The sequence below is a fragment of the Zingiber officinale genome, chromosome 2B (assembly GCF_018446385.1).
Source record: "Zingiber officinale cultivar Zhangliang chromosome 2B, Zo_v1.1, whole genome shotgun sequence".
Lineage (NCBI taxonomy): Eukaryota > Viridiplantae > Streptophyta > Magnoliopsida > Zingiberales > Zingiberaceae > Zingiber > Zingiber officinale.
The window spans coordinates 112,220,315-112,236,083 of NC_055989.1; the positions used below are offsets into that span (position 1 = coordinate 112,220,315).

At 36.0% G+C, this 15,769-nt stretch overlaps 2 protein-coding genes across 2 annotated transcripts; both read left to right on the top strand.

Moving 5' to 3' along the window:
- The first annotated feature begins 511 nt into the window (after positions 1–511).
- On the top strand, positions 512–4,258 carry LOC122046825 (alpha/beta hydrolase domain-containing protein 17C-like). Its single transcript, XM_042607721.1, has 5 exons — positions 512–1,296; positions 2,030–2,066; positions 2,368–2,604; positions 2,692–2,739; positions 3,568–4,258. The coding sequence occupies exons 1-5, from the start codon at positions 989–991 to the stop codon at positions 3,820–3,822; spliced, it is 885 nt and encodes a 294-aa protein (XP_042463655.1). The 5' UTR covers positions 512–988; the 3' UTR covers positions 3,823–4,258.
- Positions 4,259–7,214: 2,956 nt separating this feature from the next.
- Positions 7,215–10,220, top strand: LOC122046826 (ras-related protein Rab11D). The gene is made up of 2 exons (XM_042607723.1): positions 7,215–7,614; positions 9,509–10,220. The coding sequence occupies exons 1-2, from the start codon at positions 7,394–7,396 to the stop codon at positions 9,939–9,941; spliced, it is 654 nt and encodes a 217-aa protein (XP_042463657.1). The 5' UTR covers positions 7,215–7,393; the 3' UTR covers positions 9,942–10,220.
- The last annotated feature ends 5,549 nt before the right edge of the window (positions 10,221–15,769 follow it).

Here is a 15,769-nt window from a genome sequence, read left to right on the forward strand (position 1 = left end):
TAACAAAAAAGATTAAAAATAAAAATTATTAAAGAAAAAATAATTTATCCCAATACCGTAATCCTATAAAAATAGCATCAGCTCTATACTAATAATTTAATTAAATATTTAGATTGGACATATATATAAGATTTTATCAGACTCTCTCCATATCTAAATAAAAAAAAATTCATATACGATTATTCAATTATTTAATCAAATCTAAAAAAAAGAATCCTTTATATCCGGATTTCCAATCGTGTCATCCCTAGCATGAACGTCTTTTATAGTTCTCCTCGACCGATGAAAAACTTATGTGAGATCCGATCAATTGTCGCAAGTTTGATAATATCTGACATGATTAATCACTATTCCACTAAAGAAAGAAAGTTCTTTTCATTTTTATCCTTATTATTATTATTTTTTAAATGTTTTTTTGACAATTTGGATAATCAAGATGTCCTTTTTTTTTTGGCATATAATAAATTGACCTGTTCGTCAGTTAAATCAATAAAAAGGTCCAACTTTGTGAACGCTGAGTCGCCACCTGCTAAGTCCAATCCCATCGAACTAAACATTATCTAAATCCATCATTCGATCATCGTAACCACCACCGCCCCGAAGAAGAAGAACGACAAGAACGAGGAGGAGGAAAAGGTCCTCCTTTGAATCGCCGACGCATCTCCCCTCCCTACCTTTGACCCAATCGCAAACCTCCGCTTCCCCATCACCCACCTCCAGATGCGTGCAAGCTCCCACTTTGATGAAGGAGACGAGGCAGGATCGGATCCGATCGGATCGGGTCGGGAGAGAGTGGAATTTAATCCATAGCAAGCCACCATCTTGCACCAGGTTTCCTTCTTCTTCTTCTCTCTCCTTTCTCTCATTCTGAAATTAGCGGCGAGGCGGCGCCGAAAGAAGGGAAGAAGAAAGAAAAGAAGAGGAAGAAAAGGGGGAGGAAGATTGTGCTGTTGATTTGAACAAAGGTGGGAGTTTGAGGGAGGGGGAGATGGGGAACGTGACGTCGTCGGTGGCGGCGCGGTTCGCGTTCTTCCCGCCGGAGCCGGCGACTTATGAGGTGTTCCCGGAGAGGGGTGGAGAGGAGGGACGGCTGCGCCTGTCCGGGCTGGCGCCGGAGAAGAACGTGGAAGTGCGTGTGGTGGAGACCAAGGCCGGGAACAGGGTGGTGGCCACCTTTTGGCGCCACCCCGCCGCGCGCTTCACTCTGCTCTACTCCCACGGCAACGCGGCCGACCTCGGTCAGATGCTTGACCTTTTCCACGAGCTCCGCGCCCACCTCCGCGTCAACATCATGAGGTACCTAGAGCGAGACCAGTTCCTCCCCTTCCCCTGCTTGCTGATCTCCTTATTTCATCTCCAAGATTGCATGGTCTAAGACAAAAAAAAATTCGTTTAGGGAAATATTCCATGATTTGACCATTGATTAGGAATTTTTCTGAGGAATTGAACTGAAAATGTTGAATTCTGATGCTGCAAACCCTAGGTTTCTCCTTTTCTTTCACCTGCTTTATGATCACCTTATTTTGTCCCCAAGATTGCATTTTTTTTAAGAAAAAAAAAAAAAATTATTTGTTCTAGAGAAATTTTACATGATTTCATCATTGATTAGTAAACTTGGTAAGAAATTGAACTTAAAAAGGTTGAATTTTAATCTTGCAAACCCTATGTTGCTCCTCTTTTTTCACATGCTCTATATGATCCCCTTAAAGAAATTTGTCCCCACCCTTGCTTTTTAAGCAAATTTTGTTTCTTTTAGGGAAATTTTACATGATTTGTCCATTGATTATGAATTTTTCTAAGAAACTGAATTGAGAAGGTTGAATTTAGATGTTGCAACCTTAGGTTTCTGAGATAGTTTCTTCAAGTAACAATTTCATTCGTCCTCTTATTATCCTTTCTCAGTCTTCATTTGTCATGGATGCCATAGGAATATTTCTTAATTTCTGTGGTTCTTATAGCTCAAAAAAAAAAATAGTCAAATTACGATCGAACACATGATTTAATCTATTTAATGATTTTCATTTTGCAGTTACGATTACTCAGGTTATGGAGCGTCTACGGGGAAGGTAAACATTGACAAATTCATAAGAAACACAAAATTTCCCTTTCATATTCTACCCGTAGTTATCTTGTACCTCCTTGTTCAATTTAGATGCATGTACTGAAAACCAATTGACAAAATGAAACTTAATGTGAATTCAAATCTCGATTTCCTTGTTTACAAATTAATATGAGATAGAAGTTTGGATGGCGTTAGCTAATATTACATGTAGTCTTGAGAAATATTAGCGACAAAACCAAAATATAGTATCGTGGGCATAGCTTTTGTCAACTGACTATGTTTTTCTTTCATCATCCTTGCAAAAGCCATCTGAATTCAATACCTACTGCGATATAGAAGCCGTGTACGATTTCTTGAAGAAAGAGTATGGCGTAAAACAAGAGGAGCTCATCTTATATGGTCAGTCTGTTGGCAGCGGGCCAACATTGCACCTTGCTTCGCAATTACATAATCTGCGAGGTGTTGTCCTCCACAGCGCAATCCTCTCGGGCATACGAGTTCTGTATCCTGTAAAAGTGACATTCTGGTTTGATATCTTTAAAGTAAGGAGTTGGATTTCCTTTTCCTTAAGTTTTTCATAATAGATATATTTTGCTGTTAAGGTTAAAGTCTTTTTTTTTTTTTTGCAGAATATTGACAAAATTCGATTGGTCAACTGCCCAGTTTTTGTCATACATGTAAGTTTTCTTTCCCCAGCAAATTTTCCACTGATCTAGTTTTCTGTGGCATATGAGAATCCAGCAACTGTGTATCATTATACCATTTTGATTCTATTGATTTTTTCGTTAACTCATGAAACTTGCAATGTGCTATTATGAGACAATGAAGAAGATAGATATGCAAGAAGTATTAGATCTCTTATTACTTATTAGTCTTTTTTTACCCGGGACCCCGCATGGCGGGAGTTTCTTGCACCGACAACCTAGTTAGTCGAAGAGCATAAGAATTCTCTTCACAAGTGGCTATTCACCTAGATCATCCCGTGTAAGGCATTTGAGTAAGTGGCAATTCGGTGCACGAAGCTCCCGTCAATATTGGATCCTACGGAAGCATTTATTGTACGTAGTCTTATCCTACTTTTCAAGAGGCTATTTCCATAACTCAAACCCGAGACCTCTAGGTCACACGGTAACAATTTTACCGTTGCGTTGAGGCTCCCCTTTTGTAAGGCATTTTGAGTAGTTTTCCAAAATTATGAATATAGACTACTTATTACAATCTTAAAGTGTAGAATATATATGTGGGTAAATATAAACACATTTTGATCTCTTTTTTTGCGAGTAATTGTTTTACGCAAGCATTCATTAAAATAGCTAATATATGCGATAGGTAGAAGTGTCAATGTGCCGTTGGATCGCCATCTTATAACCAGTCTTTTGACTCACACCATCGTGATCAACTCGCTTATCTGGTTTTGTCAATCGGTCCAAAATGCACTTTCGCTCTGATTCAAGAAGCTTATGGTCTTGATGTAGAAATTGCTTATTGGACATTGTTTTATGCAGGGAACTGCAGATGATATTGTCAACTGGACTCATGGTAAACGCTTGTGGGAACTTTCGAAAGAAAAGTATGATCCATTGTGGATCAAGGGTGGTGGTCATTGCAATTTAGAGACTTACCCCGAATACATCAAACACCTAAAGAAATTTATCAGCGCGATGGAGAAACTCTACGCGAAACAAGCCAAACAAAGCAGTCAGCCCCCATCGGCCATTACAGAAGTGAAACACAACAAGTGTTTGCGATTCAGGAAGTGATGCTTTTACTAACAATTCAAGAGATTCGTTTGCAAGCCGTGCCTTGGTTCCCTGAACAGTTCTTGTGGATACAACTGGTTTCTGGTGGCACCTTTCTTGGGCGATATGATCAGTTGGAAAACAAGAGCGAGATCTACATGGAATGTTAGTACATATATGATCCGTCTAAGGTACAGCACAGAACTAGAAGATTTTGCTTTACCAAGCCATGATCGACAGGATAAGGATCCCGATGATCGATAGATAGATAGATAGATTCGTAGAAAGCTTTGTCATTTGTGTATGGAAGTTGAACAATATGTACCCCATCTAGAGATAGCATCGGCCTTTTCTTTGATGTTATTCTTCTGTTTGCGTCTAAACTGAACATGGATACTAAAATCCACCGTCTTTGAATGTAAATTTTATACAAATTCGTTTGCGGAAGTGTTTTTGCAACCGAATCCCATGCTATAGCTTAAGCAAATAGACGAATCCCACGGCCTTGTTATACACTTTTTTTTCTTTCAACATTTAAATTTTTTATGCTACTCATTCAAAAATTTAATTTATGCTTCAAATTCAGATGTGAAGATATAAATATGTTAAGGAGGCTTTTATAAATATATTAGCTTTGATTTAAAATGATTGAATCAGTTACATCTTTCCATATCTGAATTCGACAAAGTAATTTAAAAGAAGTGAAATTTTTAACTTATAAAGATTTGACAAAACTTATCACAAACTATTCATAAGCCTTAGGATAATCATACTTAATAATCAACACTATTTTTTTTTAATTTTTAAATAGTTTAGGCTATTAGAGACGGAGCTCATGTAGGCCCAGTATAGGCAGCTGCTCACACCGGGCGTAGAGAAAAAATGATAGCATGTAGTAAAAAAAAATAATAAAGAATAAACATAATCATTAAATGAGCTCATTAGAGAGAATTGATAACCGTGCTTAAAACAAAGTGTGCAATGAATTTGTCCTAGAACTAGATCAGGTTCATGAAGATATTTATTTAAAGCTATAGATTGATACAATCACATAAAAAAAATAGACGTGGCTTTTGAATTTTATTTGAAGTATAAAAATATAAATAGTTTTAATTCAAGCTCATTTTGAAATAAAATTTGAGTTCTGGTTAACTTATTTCGATTCAAGTTGAATCGGATTATAATTTGAAATTATTTAAATTCGAATTTAGTTTAAATTATTTAATTTTAATTTGAACATATTTTAATTAAGATTGTGTTAAAAAAAATTAGAGTTCAATTCAAGTTCCTCACAGCTTCGGAACAATTAAACAAAATATTATAGATTCGAATTTGATTGAAAAAATAATCGAACATCGAGTTCGACTCAAATTTAATAATTTCAAATACGAATCAAATATTTTTAAATTTACTCGAAAAGATCATGAATATATGAGTTAATTTATGAGACATTTTCAGTCTTGTAACTTGTATTTTTTTCAATTTTAATTATGTTATGAGTTAATTTACGTTCTTAGTCCTGTAACTTATAATATTTTCCAATTTCAATCCTTTTTCCTCTAAATTTGAAAATTTTTAACTAAAAATGTTTAGTTTGTGGTTGTAATATAAAAAGCACATGGGTCATAAAAAATCAAAATCCCCAAATTTAATTTACAACTCATCATTTTTCGTTGAAAATTTTCAATTTTAAAGGAAAAATGACTGAAATTGAAAATTATTACAAGTTACAGGACTAAAAATATAAATTGACTCATAACAGGACTAAAATTGAAAAAAAAAATGTAACTACAGGACTAAAAATGTAATTTTCTCATATTAGATTCATTTACATCCTAATTGTCTACTCTGAATCAAGATCCTAGGTGAATATATTAGATTCATCTGTGATCCTGTCCGAGCGCTGAGTCGACGGACGCTGGGGACGTGGCACGCTCCGCTGTCTCCGATTGGTGGTGTAGCTCTCCGGCGAACCTGCAAGGAAGCTGAGCTGGGAGGGGTTTCCCGACGACGACCCTCCGACGCTCAAGTCAGGCAACGAGAGAGGCAGCGTAATGTGGCTACAGTAAAGAGTTGCGCATACCTTCGTCGACGTCTGGGGGTCCGACTGGTGGTGTAGCTCTCCGGCGAACCTGCAAGGAAGCTGAGCCGGAAGGGGTTTCCCGGCGACGACCCTCCGACGCTCAAGTCAGGCAACGAGAGAGGTAGCGTAATGTGGCTACAATAAAGAGTTGCGCATACCTTCGTCAACGTCTGGGGGTCCTTATATAGGACCCCGGGGAAATACAGGCACGCTTCCCGATGCGTGCACGCTTCCCCAAACATACCTTAAAGAGCTTGTGTCAGAAAAGTACCTTTGGCGTCATCCTGCAATCATCCGAGCATATCCCGGATGTGACGGTGGAAGCTTCCACCGTATGATCCTGTGTACGGCTCGGTCGCCACTCTGCTGTTTGTCGGCGACAGGTGTCTCGAGGATGATGTTATCCCCTGTCTCCTTTGTCCTCTTGCGTTCCCTGTCTGTTCCAGGGCCGAGCAGGTAAGTCGCTCGGCAGGCATATCACTTCTGCATCAATCATATGCTCGGATGAGATTGCTCCTGCCTCAGTTGCCTGGTGCCCCGGCCGAACGGACATCCCGCTCGGCCTTAAAATCTTTTTACCTTTGAGCATCGGAAACCCGACCCCCAGTCGGGTTGTCTTCGTTCGGTTCAGGGGATTCACGGCTGGTCGGCCTGCATCGCTGGAACGATCGGCCCGCTTCGTCCGGTCGGTCAGTCTCAGAGTAGAATCTCTTGACCTTTGACCTTCACGTACCATTGACCTTTCGCCAATGAGGATCCCCCATCCTTATCACCGCATCAATCTGCATCCTAATTGTTTGCACTGAATCAAGATCCTAGGTCTGCCATGGGTTCATCAACCAGCTTCGTCAAAATTTTAAAATGAAATTAATATAATGAATTTTCGAATGATATAGATCCATAAATTAATTCATCTAAAATTGATTAATAGAATTTGGAATAATTTAAAATCAAAATTAATATAATCTCTTCAATGATCTATGCCCTTTATCTAAATTCAATCGAAGCAGTGAATTTTGAACGGATTGAGAAAGTTTTAAATGGGTAAAGAAAAATTTTGAACAGGAAAAAAAGAGGAACTATAATGGAAATATGATATGTGTTTTTAAAATTTTAAAAGTTGGATACAGAGGATATTGAATGAGCGAGGAACTTTCTCATTTACTAAAATGTCGATAATATAATTGGAAATTTTATTTTAAAAATCCACTGTCGGGTCGGATTTAAATGACGCGGAATTTGGATATTTCTACGGAACATTCTGCAATCGTTGAGGTCAAAATTGTCAACGTAGTGTCCGAGTTCGTATCTGCTTAAAATCGTCGGGTACGCGTTTGCTTGGTCCACTTTGATCACCCCACGCCGCTTCCAGCTTCCACCTCTCGCCGTCTCTCTCTCTCTCTCTCTCTCTCGCCTGTTCTTCCCTCGCCCTTTCTTCTACACGTCCAATCCACCGAAACCTCACCTTGATCGAGAGCGAGCTGGTTGGGAGGAGGAAGGAGGGCAGAAATGGCCGGGTATCGCGCGGAGGACGACTACGACTACCTGTTCAAGCTGGTGCTCATCGGGGACTCCGGGGTCGGCAAGTCCAACCTCCTCTCCCGCTTCACTCGCAACGAGTTCAACCTCGAGTCCAAGTCCACCATCGGCGTGGAGTTCGCCACTCGAAGCGTCACCGTCGACTCCAAGGTCCTCAAGGCTCAGATTTGGGACACCGCCGGCCAGGAACGGTACCGGTTTTTCACTTTTCCCCTTTTCTTTTTCTAGAGATTTTAGGGTTTTCTTTTGGGGAATGATGCCGATCTGTTTCTTGGGTTGCGGTTTCGGTCCCCTGTGTCAAGCGATCTAGGATCTGGGAATTCTGGAGTAGGCTATGCCAATACTTGAGCTAGTAGTTGACAATTTCATCTGATTTGTGGAATCAAATAAATTAACTATCTCAACAATTTTCCTGTTAGATTTAACTTCCTCTTTTCAGAAAAACAAAAGCTAAAATGCGTCCTATAGTTTAGTATCTAAGAATTTGATGACTAAAGACAATATACACATGACATTCAACTTCCTTTTAAGTTCTGAGTGATGGTCACTGTAGTCTTATATTTGTTTTGGCGGTTGCACTTTGTTCAGTAAAAGTTTGAAAAAATATGTAGTGAAATCTTAGCAGATTCTGTTGATTTAAATCAACTGATTAATTGGTTAGATCTTAGAACTTGAGTTATGTAATAGTATGCATTAAATTGATAAAAATCCAAATCTTCAAGCCAACAAGTATTCCTATTGTTGAAGCTAAGAGGCTACAGGTGTGCTTTGTTCCCATATGGACAAGCGCAGTGGTCCATATAAATGTATAAATTGGTTTCTTTTCTAACAACTTAGAGCTTTTGGCATAATTAGATAGTCATTTATTTTTACATGGCACCGAAGCAGGAGGTCTGAGTTTTATTTCATGTCTATGTTTTATTTCATGCACATGAAGGTCATTAAGGTCAGTTGCTTAGTCTGAGTCAAACCGTCTTGATATATCTAAACATGTCATAATGCAAAGTTAATACCACAGTTGGAATCAGTTGTTAATACCAAAGTTAATATCTAAACATGTCATAATGCAAGAGAAATACATTGTTTTAATTGTCATACTTGGGTGCATTATTATTTGAAATATACCATAAGATTTCTGACATTTGGTGTGGTCTGAGCCTCTGATACTCGGACTAATCACATCTCCTGTACTGGTGTTAACACACCACGACACAAATATAGGTATGAAAATCAATTTCTGAGCAAGCAGAGAGGGAGGAAGTTTACCTACCATTGTCAGTGACAAGCAATGCTGAGATCATGCCATGGAAAGGAAGAGAAGCTCAGCGTTGTATGAGTTCGACAACATCTTCCACTTGTGCTGAACAAATCAAAACTTTAGGTTTAGGTTACCTATAACATATTGTAGCTATTATAAATTGTAAACATGTATACCTAAGTTATAAACTGGACTTATCATATATACTTATATAACTTAAGTATAAGTTATAAATCTTATTATAACATAATCTTGTAAGTTTATAATATAAGAAACTTATATTTCTTATACTTAATTCATATTATTAATTTAATAGATTAATTTTAGCCATAATTAGATTAATATTAGTATTTAAATTTTTAAGATTAATCATGTCCTCATATCTGTATCCTAAATTTAAACCTTTTTCTAATAAATCCTCGTGTCCTCATTTCTAACAAATCCCAATTCTAACATTGGTCTGAGGACACTGAATAGGAAAAAATTGGGGACAAAAGGGGAGAGGACGAAGAGTAGTCCTTGACCTCTATCAGTTGCAGGCATTTGACAAATTATTCTTGTGGAGAACAAGCAGCCATCAGCATCTTCAACCTTCACAATAGAGTAGGTTAAAGAATGTGGAGAACCATGAAGAAATGAAGTACCACTTTTCCAGCTGTTTTAGATGTAAGAATGAAGGATGTTTTTGCAAAACAATGGGAATACTCCAAGAAATTTGAGATTTTGTTTCAACTAACTACACAAATTGCAACTATATAAAGCATTACTCGGTACATTTCTGAATGAGAGAATGTTCTTTTGTTACATAATTTGATTGACAATTGTAGGTATCGTGCAATAACAAGTGCTTACTATCGAGGGGCAGTTGGCGCATTGCTCGTGTATGATGTCACTCGACGTGCTACATTTGATAGTGTTGCCCGTTGGCTGAGGGAGTTGAGGGATCACACTGATCCTAACATAGTGGTGATGCTGATTGGGAATAAGTCAGACCTCCGTCATCTTGTTGCCGTTCCTACTGAAGACGGCAAGGCTTACGCTGAGAACGAATCATTGTATTTCATGGAAACCTCTGCACTAGATGCAACAAACGTTGACTTAGCATTTCAAGAGGTCTTGGCTCAGATTTACCGCATTGTCAGCAAGAAGGCAGTCGAGGCAGGTGACGAAACAGCCTCTTCTGTACCAAGTAAAGGCGAAACAATAAACGTCAAGGATGATTCTTCTGCACTGAAAAGATTTGGTTGCTGTTCAAGTTAGTAGTCTCGATGCCTCTCAAAAGCTGCTTTCTCTTTGTGATGCATTATTTAAGTTCTTCATGTGTAATATTTGAGTTCATTATTTCTTTCTAAATTACTCATCCTGCACCTGAACATGGATAAATACTGAGCTCTTGTTATCTTAATGCTTGTAACTGCAAACTTGCTTCGATATCGAAATTGTGACTTAGGGTTTACTATATTTTGAATTAGAATGATCATTGTAATTTAGAAGTGTGTGTTTTATCAGACTATAGAAAACTGTTTATTTTGGAGGTTATTTTATGCTTTATATTTAAGATCTCTCTGGCATAAGTTAAATTTATCAGGAACCTTAACCTTTATCTGTTTAACTTGTCAAACTTGGACACCTTAAAAGTTCAAGTCATGAATCAAGCATGAACTAGAAAGTCAAAGAGCTAGAATATCAAATTCACATTTGCTTTCTTTTTCTTATGCATAATACTTGTCAACTTCTTGGAATGGCAGTATGTTCGAAGGTGGGTCATTTCATATGTTGCTGGTGTTTTATTGATCAAGGGCTACTATTGATTTTGCCCCCTTCTTTTTGATGCATTAGAAATAATAAAATATGTCGTTATAATTTGGCTAATTATTTGTTTAGATTCTTGAAAAGGTATTTTTTTTTCCAATTGTTTACTAAATTAAATAATATGCATACTGCATGAGTCATAGTGACTTGAAGTTTTCAGAAGGAACTAAAAATCAAATTGAAAAAGCTTCAGATCATCAAACCAGTAGCTTAATTGATCCAATTATAGATATCGAACCAGAAATTCACACAAACTATTGAGAATAAATAAGGGGAAAAAATCAAAAGGCGTCCCATTTTTTCGAAATAATCAAAAGAGCGTATCTTTTTTATTTTGGGTGAATTACATTTTACCCCTTGAGATTTGGTTAAAGTATGAAATGATGCTCATGGTTTCAAAAGTAACAAAAAAATTCCTGAGGTTTGGCTAAAGTAATAAAAAAAAGCCCCTTGATTTGTCGGCAATAGTAGTTAACCGGCAAAGAAAAAAAAAGACATATATACCCCTACGTTTCAGCAAGAAAAAAAAATACAATTTACCTGAAGCAGTTGAAAATTAACTAAAGTAAAAAATTATTACAGTTTGAAAGAATCATTCCACTGATCGATTGTGTAAACCCTAAATCCACAAAGCCAGAATATCTTTGATTACAAATTTCTTACCGAAATGTATCTATTGTAAAAATCTGTTCTCCTCGTCTTATGCTCCAAACCACAACCAGCTGTTCTCCTCGTCTTATGCTCCCAACCAGACTCCTCTTTTTCACATTTTGTTTCTTTCACTGTAAAGAGTAATTGATCAGTGGAATGACTCTCTCAAGCTGCAGTAATTTTTTACTTTAATTAATTTTCAACTGCTTCAAGTAATTTTTTACTTTTTTCCCCGCTAAAACGCAGGGGTATATATGTATTTTTCTTATCTTTGTCGGTTGACTACTATCGCCCAATCAAGGGACTTTTTTGTTACTTTAGCCAAACCTCAGGGATATTTTTGTTACTTTTGAAACCACGAGGGTCATTTCATACTTTAACCAAACCTCGGGGGTAAAATGTAATTTGTTGTTTTATTTTTAATCAAAAGGGCGTCTCACCCTATTCGTCCTTATAAAATGACAGAGTTGACTTTAAATACTGCTTGATATTAATATCTCCTGCTATATGCATTAAATATAGTGTCAGACGGATTTGATATGTTTAGCAACATTTTTATTGTAACAACTATGATTCGTAACTACTATAATACAGATTTATTTTTTTCATACAACTGGCTAATGAGACTGAGTGATAGGGGATAATTGTACATTAGTTGTTGGTGGTATGAAATGACATTTGATTAAAAATAAAAAAGAGACGCTCCTTTTTGATGATTAATTTTGTTCAATAAATAATTAGTATAACAAAATAATTAATATAAATATATTTTTAATTTTTAAAAATCTAAAATATTGATGTTAATATAAACTTTTGGTGCTGTTCACTGTCAAAATTTTTGAATGTGGATCAGTTCTATTTATACTCCTACTTGATAGCCTATGGATTTATCAGTAGATCACTTCCACAATTCTTCTCGGTGGCCGGAGAACCCTCTTCATTATTACTTACAACATATACAAGAGGAATAAAAAGATAAGCAAAACAAATACAAATGAGAAAATTACAACAATGAGACTTTTTGTTTTCTTTGCTTTCTTTTACTTTGGAATGTTCAGAAAAATGAAAATGGCTCAAGAATGAATGCTTCTTCTACATTCTTTCGAGTTATAGAGTTCTTGCGATTGATTTGGTGCTTTTGCGAGTATCAACGATCACCGGACCGCGACTTAGGTCGAGCATCAACATTCTCCTCATTGGTCTGCTAGGGTAGTTAAAATGGGTATGGAGAGAAGATAACACAAACTCACAAATGGTTAGCTATTATGTGAGGATTGGCATATTCAAGTTTGCTTTCAATCATTTTAACTTGTATGGTTGTGATCTAGCATCAAGAGTTGTACTAGAATAGTTTTAAGTCGATTGTTGCTCTTTGCCAACTAAAAGTCCCCTTGTATACGCCCAATGGGTAGAACACAGGATTTCCAAGTGGTTTCAACCTGTGTTGATCGAACACTAATCGATAATTTTACCCGCAAACTAAATTGTTAAGTAAGAAGTATCAAGATGATGGCAAAGGAAAAGAATGAGATGGTCCAGAGATTGATTCTCATGGAATTTGTACAAAAGCTTTGTATGCGAGGGATTATTCTTTGCGAAAAGTGAGAAATCAAAGTAGTTTTGCAAGAATATGCTCTAGTAAACATAATAGAACATGTTTCAGAGAACCCAAGGAATTATGCTGCAGATATGCTGAAGTTTTATGTGGCAGGACTGGCTATAAGTAGGGAGATGAACTGGTCCTGGAACGTCATCGAGACGGAGGTCGATATCGGAGACACAAAGTGACGGTGCATCGCTGGGCAGTCTCTTCTTTGGCAGAGGCAGAGAGCTCACTCTTTGCTGCATTGCAGTGCAGCTATGAGACCTCTGCCAAAGGAGATTTGCCCAGCTATTAACCTTCACAAAATGCCATTGCTCGTGTAATGTCTCAGCTTTGTCCGATTAATTTTGGAGGTAGACGATCTTCTCACGAACCAAGACTCATTACTAATTGAGCTCGGAGGATGCAATAGTCCCATGTCTCACCTAGGCTAGATGATCTACGATTTCGTCCCAGATTCGATGTTACCTATTTCATTGGTTTTTTTAGATGATTTTACGACCTCCTAAGTCATCTTATAGCCCTAAGATGTGAACTTGAGGTTATCCAAATCCCTTTATGGGTCTATATATATCATACAAAAAGACTTTGCAAGTATTAATTCTACCTTAAAACTTAGATTCAATCTTTTACGATCATTATATCTGAAACAAACCCAGAGAACATTAAACGATTGTATATAATATATAGTCCACTTTATCATTAGGTTCTTTGTCAAACGATTTTCCCTTTTGTTCTTAAAAAAATAGTCAAACCAACACCTCAATATATTTTTCATTTCAAAAATACTTTTTATTATAGCAGCTACAATCAAAAAAGAAAAATTATTCTTACTTGATCAAACAAAATACTCTTTACCAATTCCATCAAAATTATTCAAACTTGATCAGATCATTTTAATTTGGTCAACAATAATAATCAAACTTTATTCCATTAAATGAGATTAGTGGTTGTGTGAATTCTCTTATGCCATTGTGTTAGATCCTCTATTATATTCTTATTTATATTTAATGAAAGTTTATATTATTTTATTATTGCTAATCAATTTTTTTTATTTCTCTTTTACTCGATTAATATATATATTTGTTATAATTTATATTGTCTAATTAGAATATTTATTAGTTGCCAATATGCATGTTTATATTATCTTAAATACATTTCTCATAGCACATATCTTGCTTAACATTCTCCTTTTCTATTTGTGTGCTTGATTCATAATTCAATAAATATTCTACTTTATATATATATATATATATATATATATATATATATATATATATAAAAGCATATTTATTGGGTTATGAATCAAGCATAACAACTAAATCAACTGTTATATTATAGTTGTTACAACGATTTTAATGTGATTTTAATCAAACGGAAATAATTTTGATCAATTTGATAAAGAGTAATTTAATTTAATTTTTTATTATTATTTTTTTATCAAATTGAACCAAAAATAACTACTACACGAATAAGAGTATTATCGGAATGAGAAATATGTTGGAATACTATTTTATTTTATTTTCTAAGAGAAGGGACATTCTTTACATGAAAAGAATAATGATGGTGCCTTTTGAGTTTTCCCTTTTTTTCAATGTGTAAATAAATAAATGGCAATATTTTTCTTTGTCTTGTGCAACTTTTTTTCTTCTTTCAATTTCATTCATAGCGATAAATTGTGCAAATTTCACAGCCCGGGAAGATTTAATTAGGAGAATTGTGTCTAGGTATTTAATATTCATAATTTATATTAATCAATACGTATATTATCTTGATTATAAAAATTTAGTCCCTCGGGACGGTCTAATGACTAGTACATAAGGTGTTGCCGCTATGAGAAAAATATCTCCCTTATGTGTTAGTCATTATTCCAAAGGCTAGTAGTCCGGCTAATAGCCGTCCGTGATTTACCTCCTCTGTGTTGGCCTTGGAACAGATTTGCGGGGGCGCTGGGGGTGAGCGTATTCATCTTTTGCCATCTTGATTATAAAAATTTCGATAGACATGTTTAAAATGGTACTGATATATAGGTGATATGAAACTATGATAAATAAGTAAGAGGAAGATAAAAAAAAACTTTGTTAGTAACAAGATAAAATTTATTTAAATATAAATTATAAGATAGTACGGGATAGAATACAATGAAAGATCTATATAGTCAACTCTACCTAGTAAGATAAGTCTTTGTTATTAATATTTTTTAATAATCCAAGTACTCTTACAGACCCAATTAATTCTGGAGGTGGACGGTCTTCTCCTTGGTTCGCAAACAAGGTAAATCCAAAAGTACGAGTGACTCCTCGCCCAGTAATCAATGTCTCATTGAAGGAAAATGTTCTGTAGTGCATCATAATTAAATTTCGAACCATGTATACTTTATTAATTTACTGAACATCATGTCGCTCCACAAGGCTTGGGGATTAGGGGTGGTAATTTTTGACCCGACATAAAAACATGACCCGAACCAAACACGAAAAAATCAGGTTAAGGTTGGATAGTTTCGGGTTCGGGTCGACCCAATCGACCCAATTAATAAACAGGTCGGGTTTGGGTCAACCTGAAATGACCCAATTACAACCCGCGAATCTATTTATAAATAATTATAAATTTAAAAAGGTTAAAAAGTAAAACCCTAAACATAAAGATATGCTATTGATTGCAATGTTGCTATGATTTATTATTTATGATATGGATTTTCAATTTGTGTAGATAAATGTTATTTTTAATTTTTAATTTAATATACAAATTTTTTTTAATGAATTCAGGTCATGTTCGAGTCAAACGGATTAAACGGGTCAAACGGATCGTGTTCAGGGCAAGTGCAAATAAACAGATCAGGTTCAGGTTGAATAGTTTGACCCGAATTAATAATCAGGTCGGGTTCAGGTTGTCATTTGCTAATCCGCCAACTTACCAACCTGAACCCGTCAATCCGAACCCGAACCGAATTGCCACCCCTATTGGGGACAAGATCCACAATGTTTAGGGATAAGACGTTGTTATTATTATTGTTATATATTAA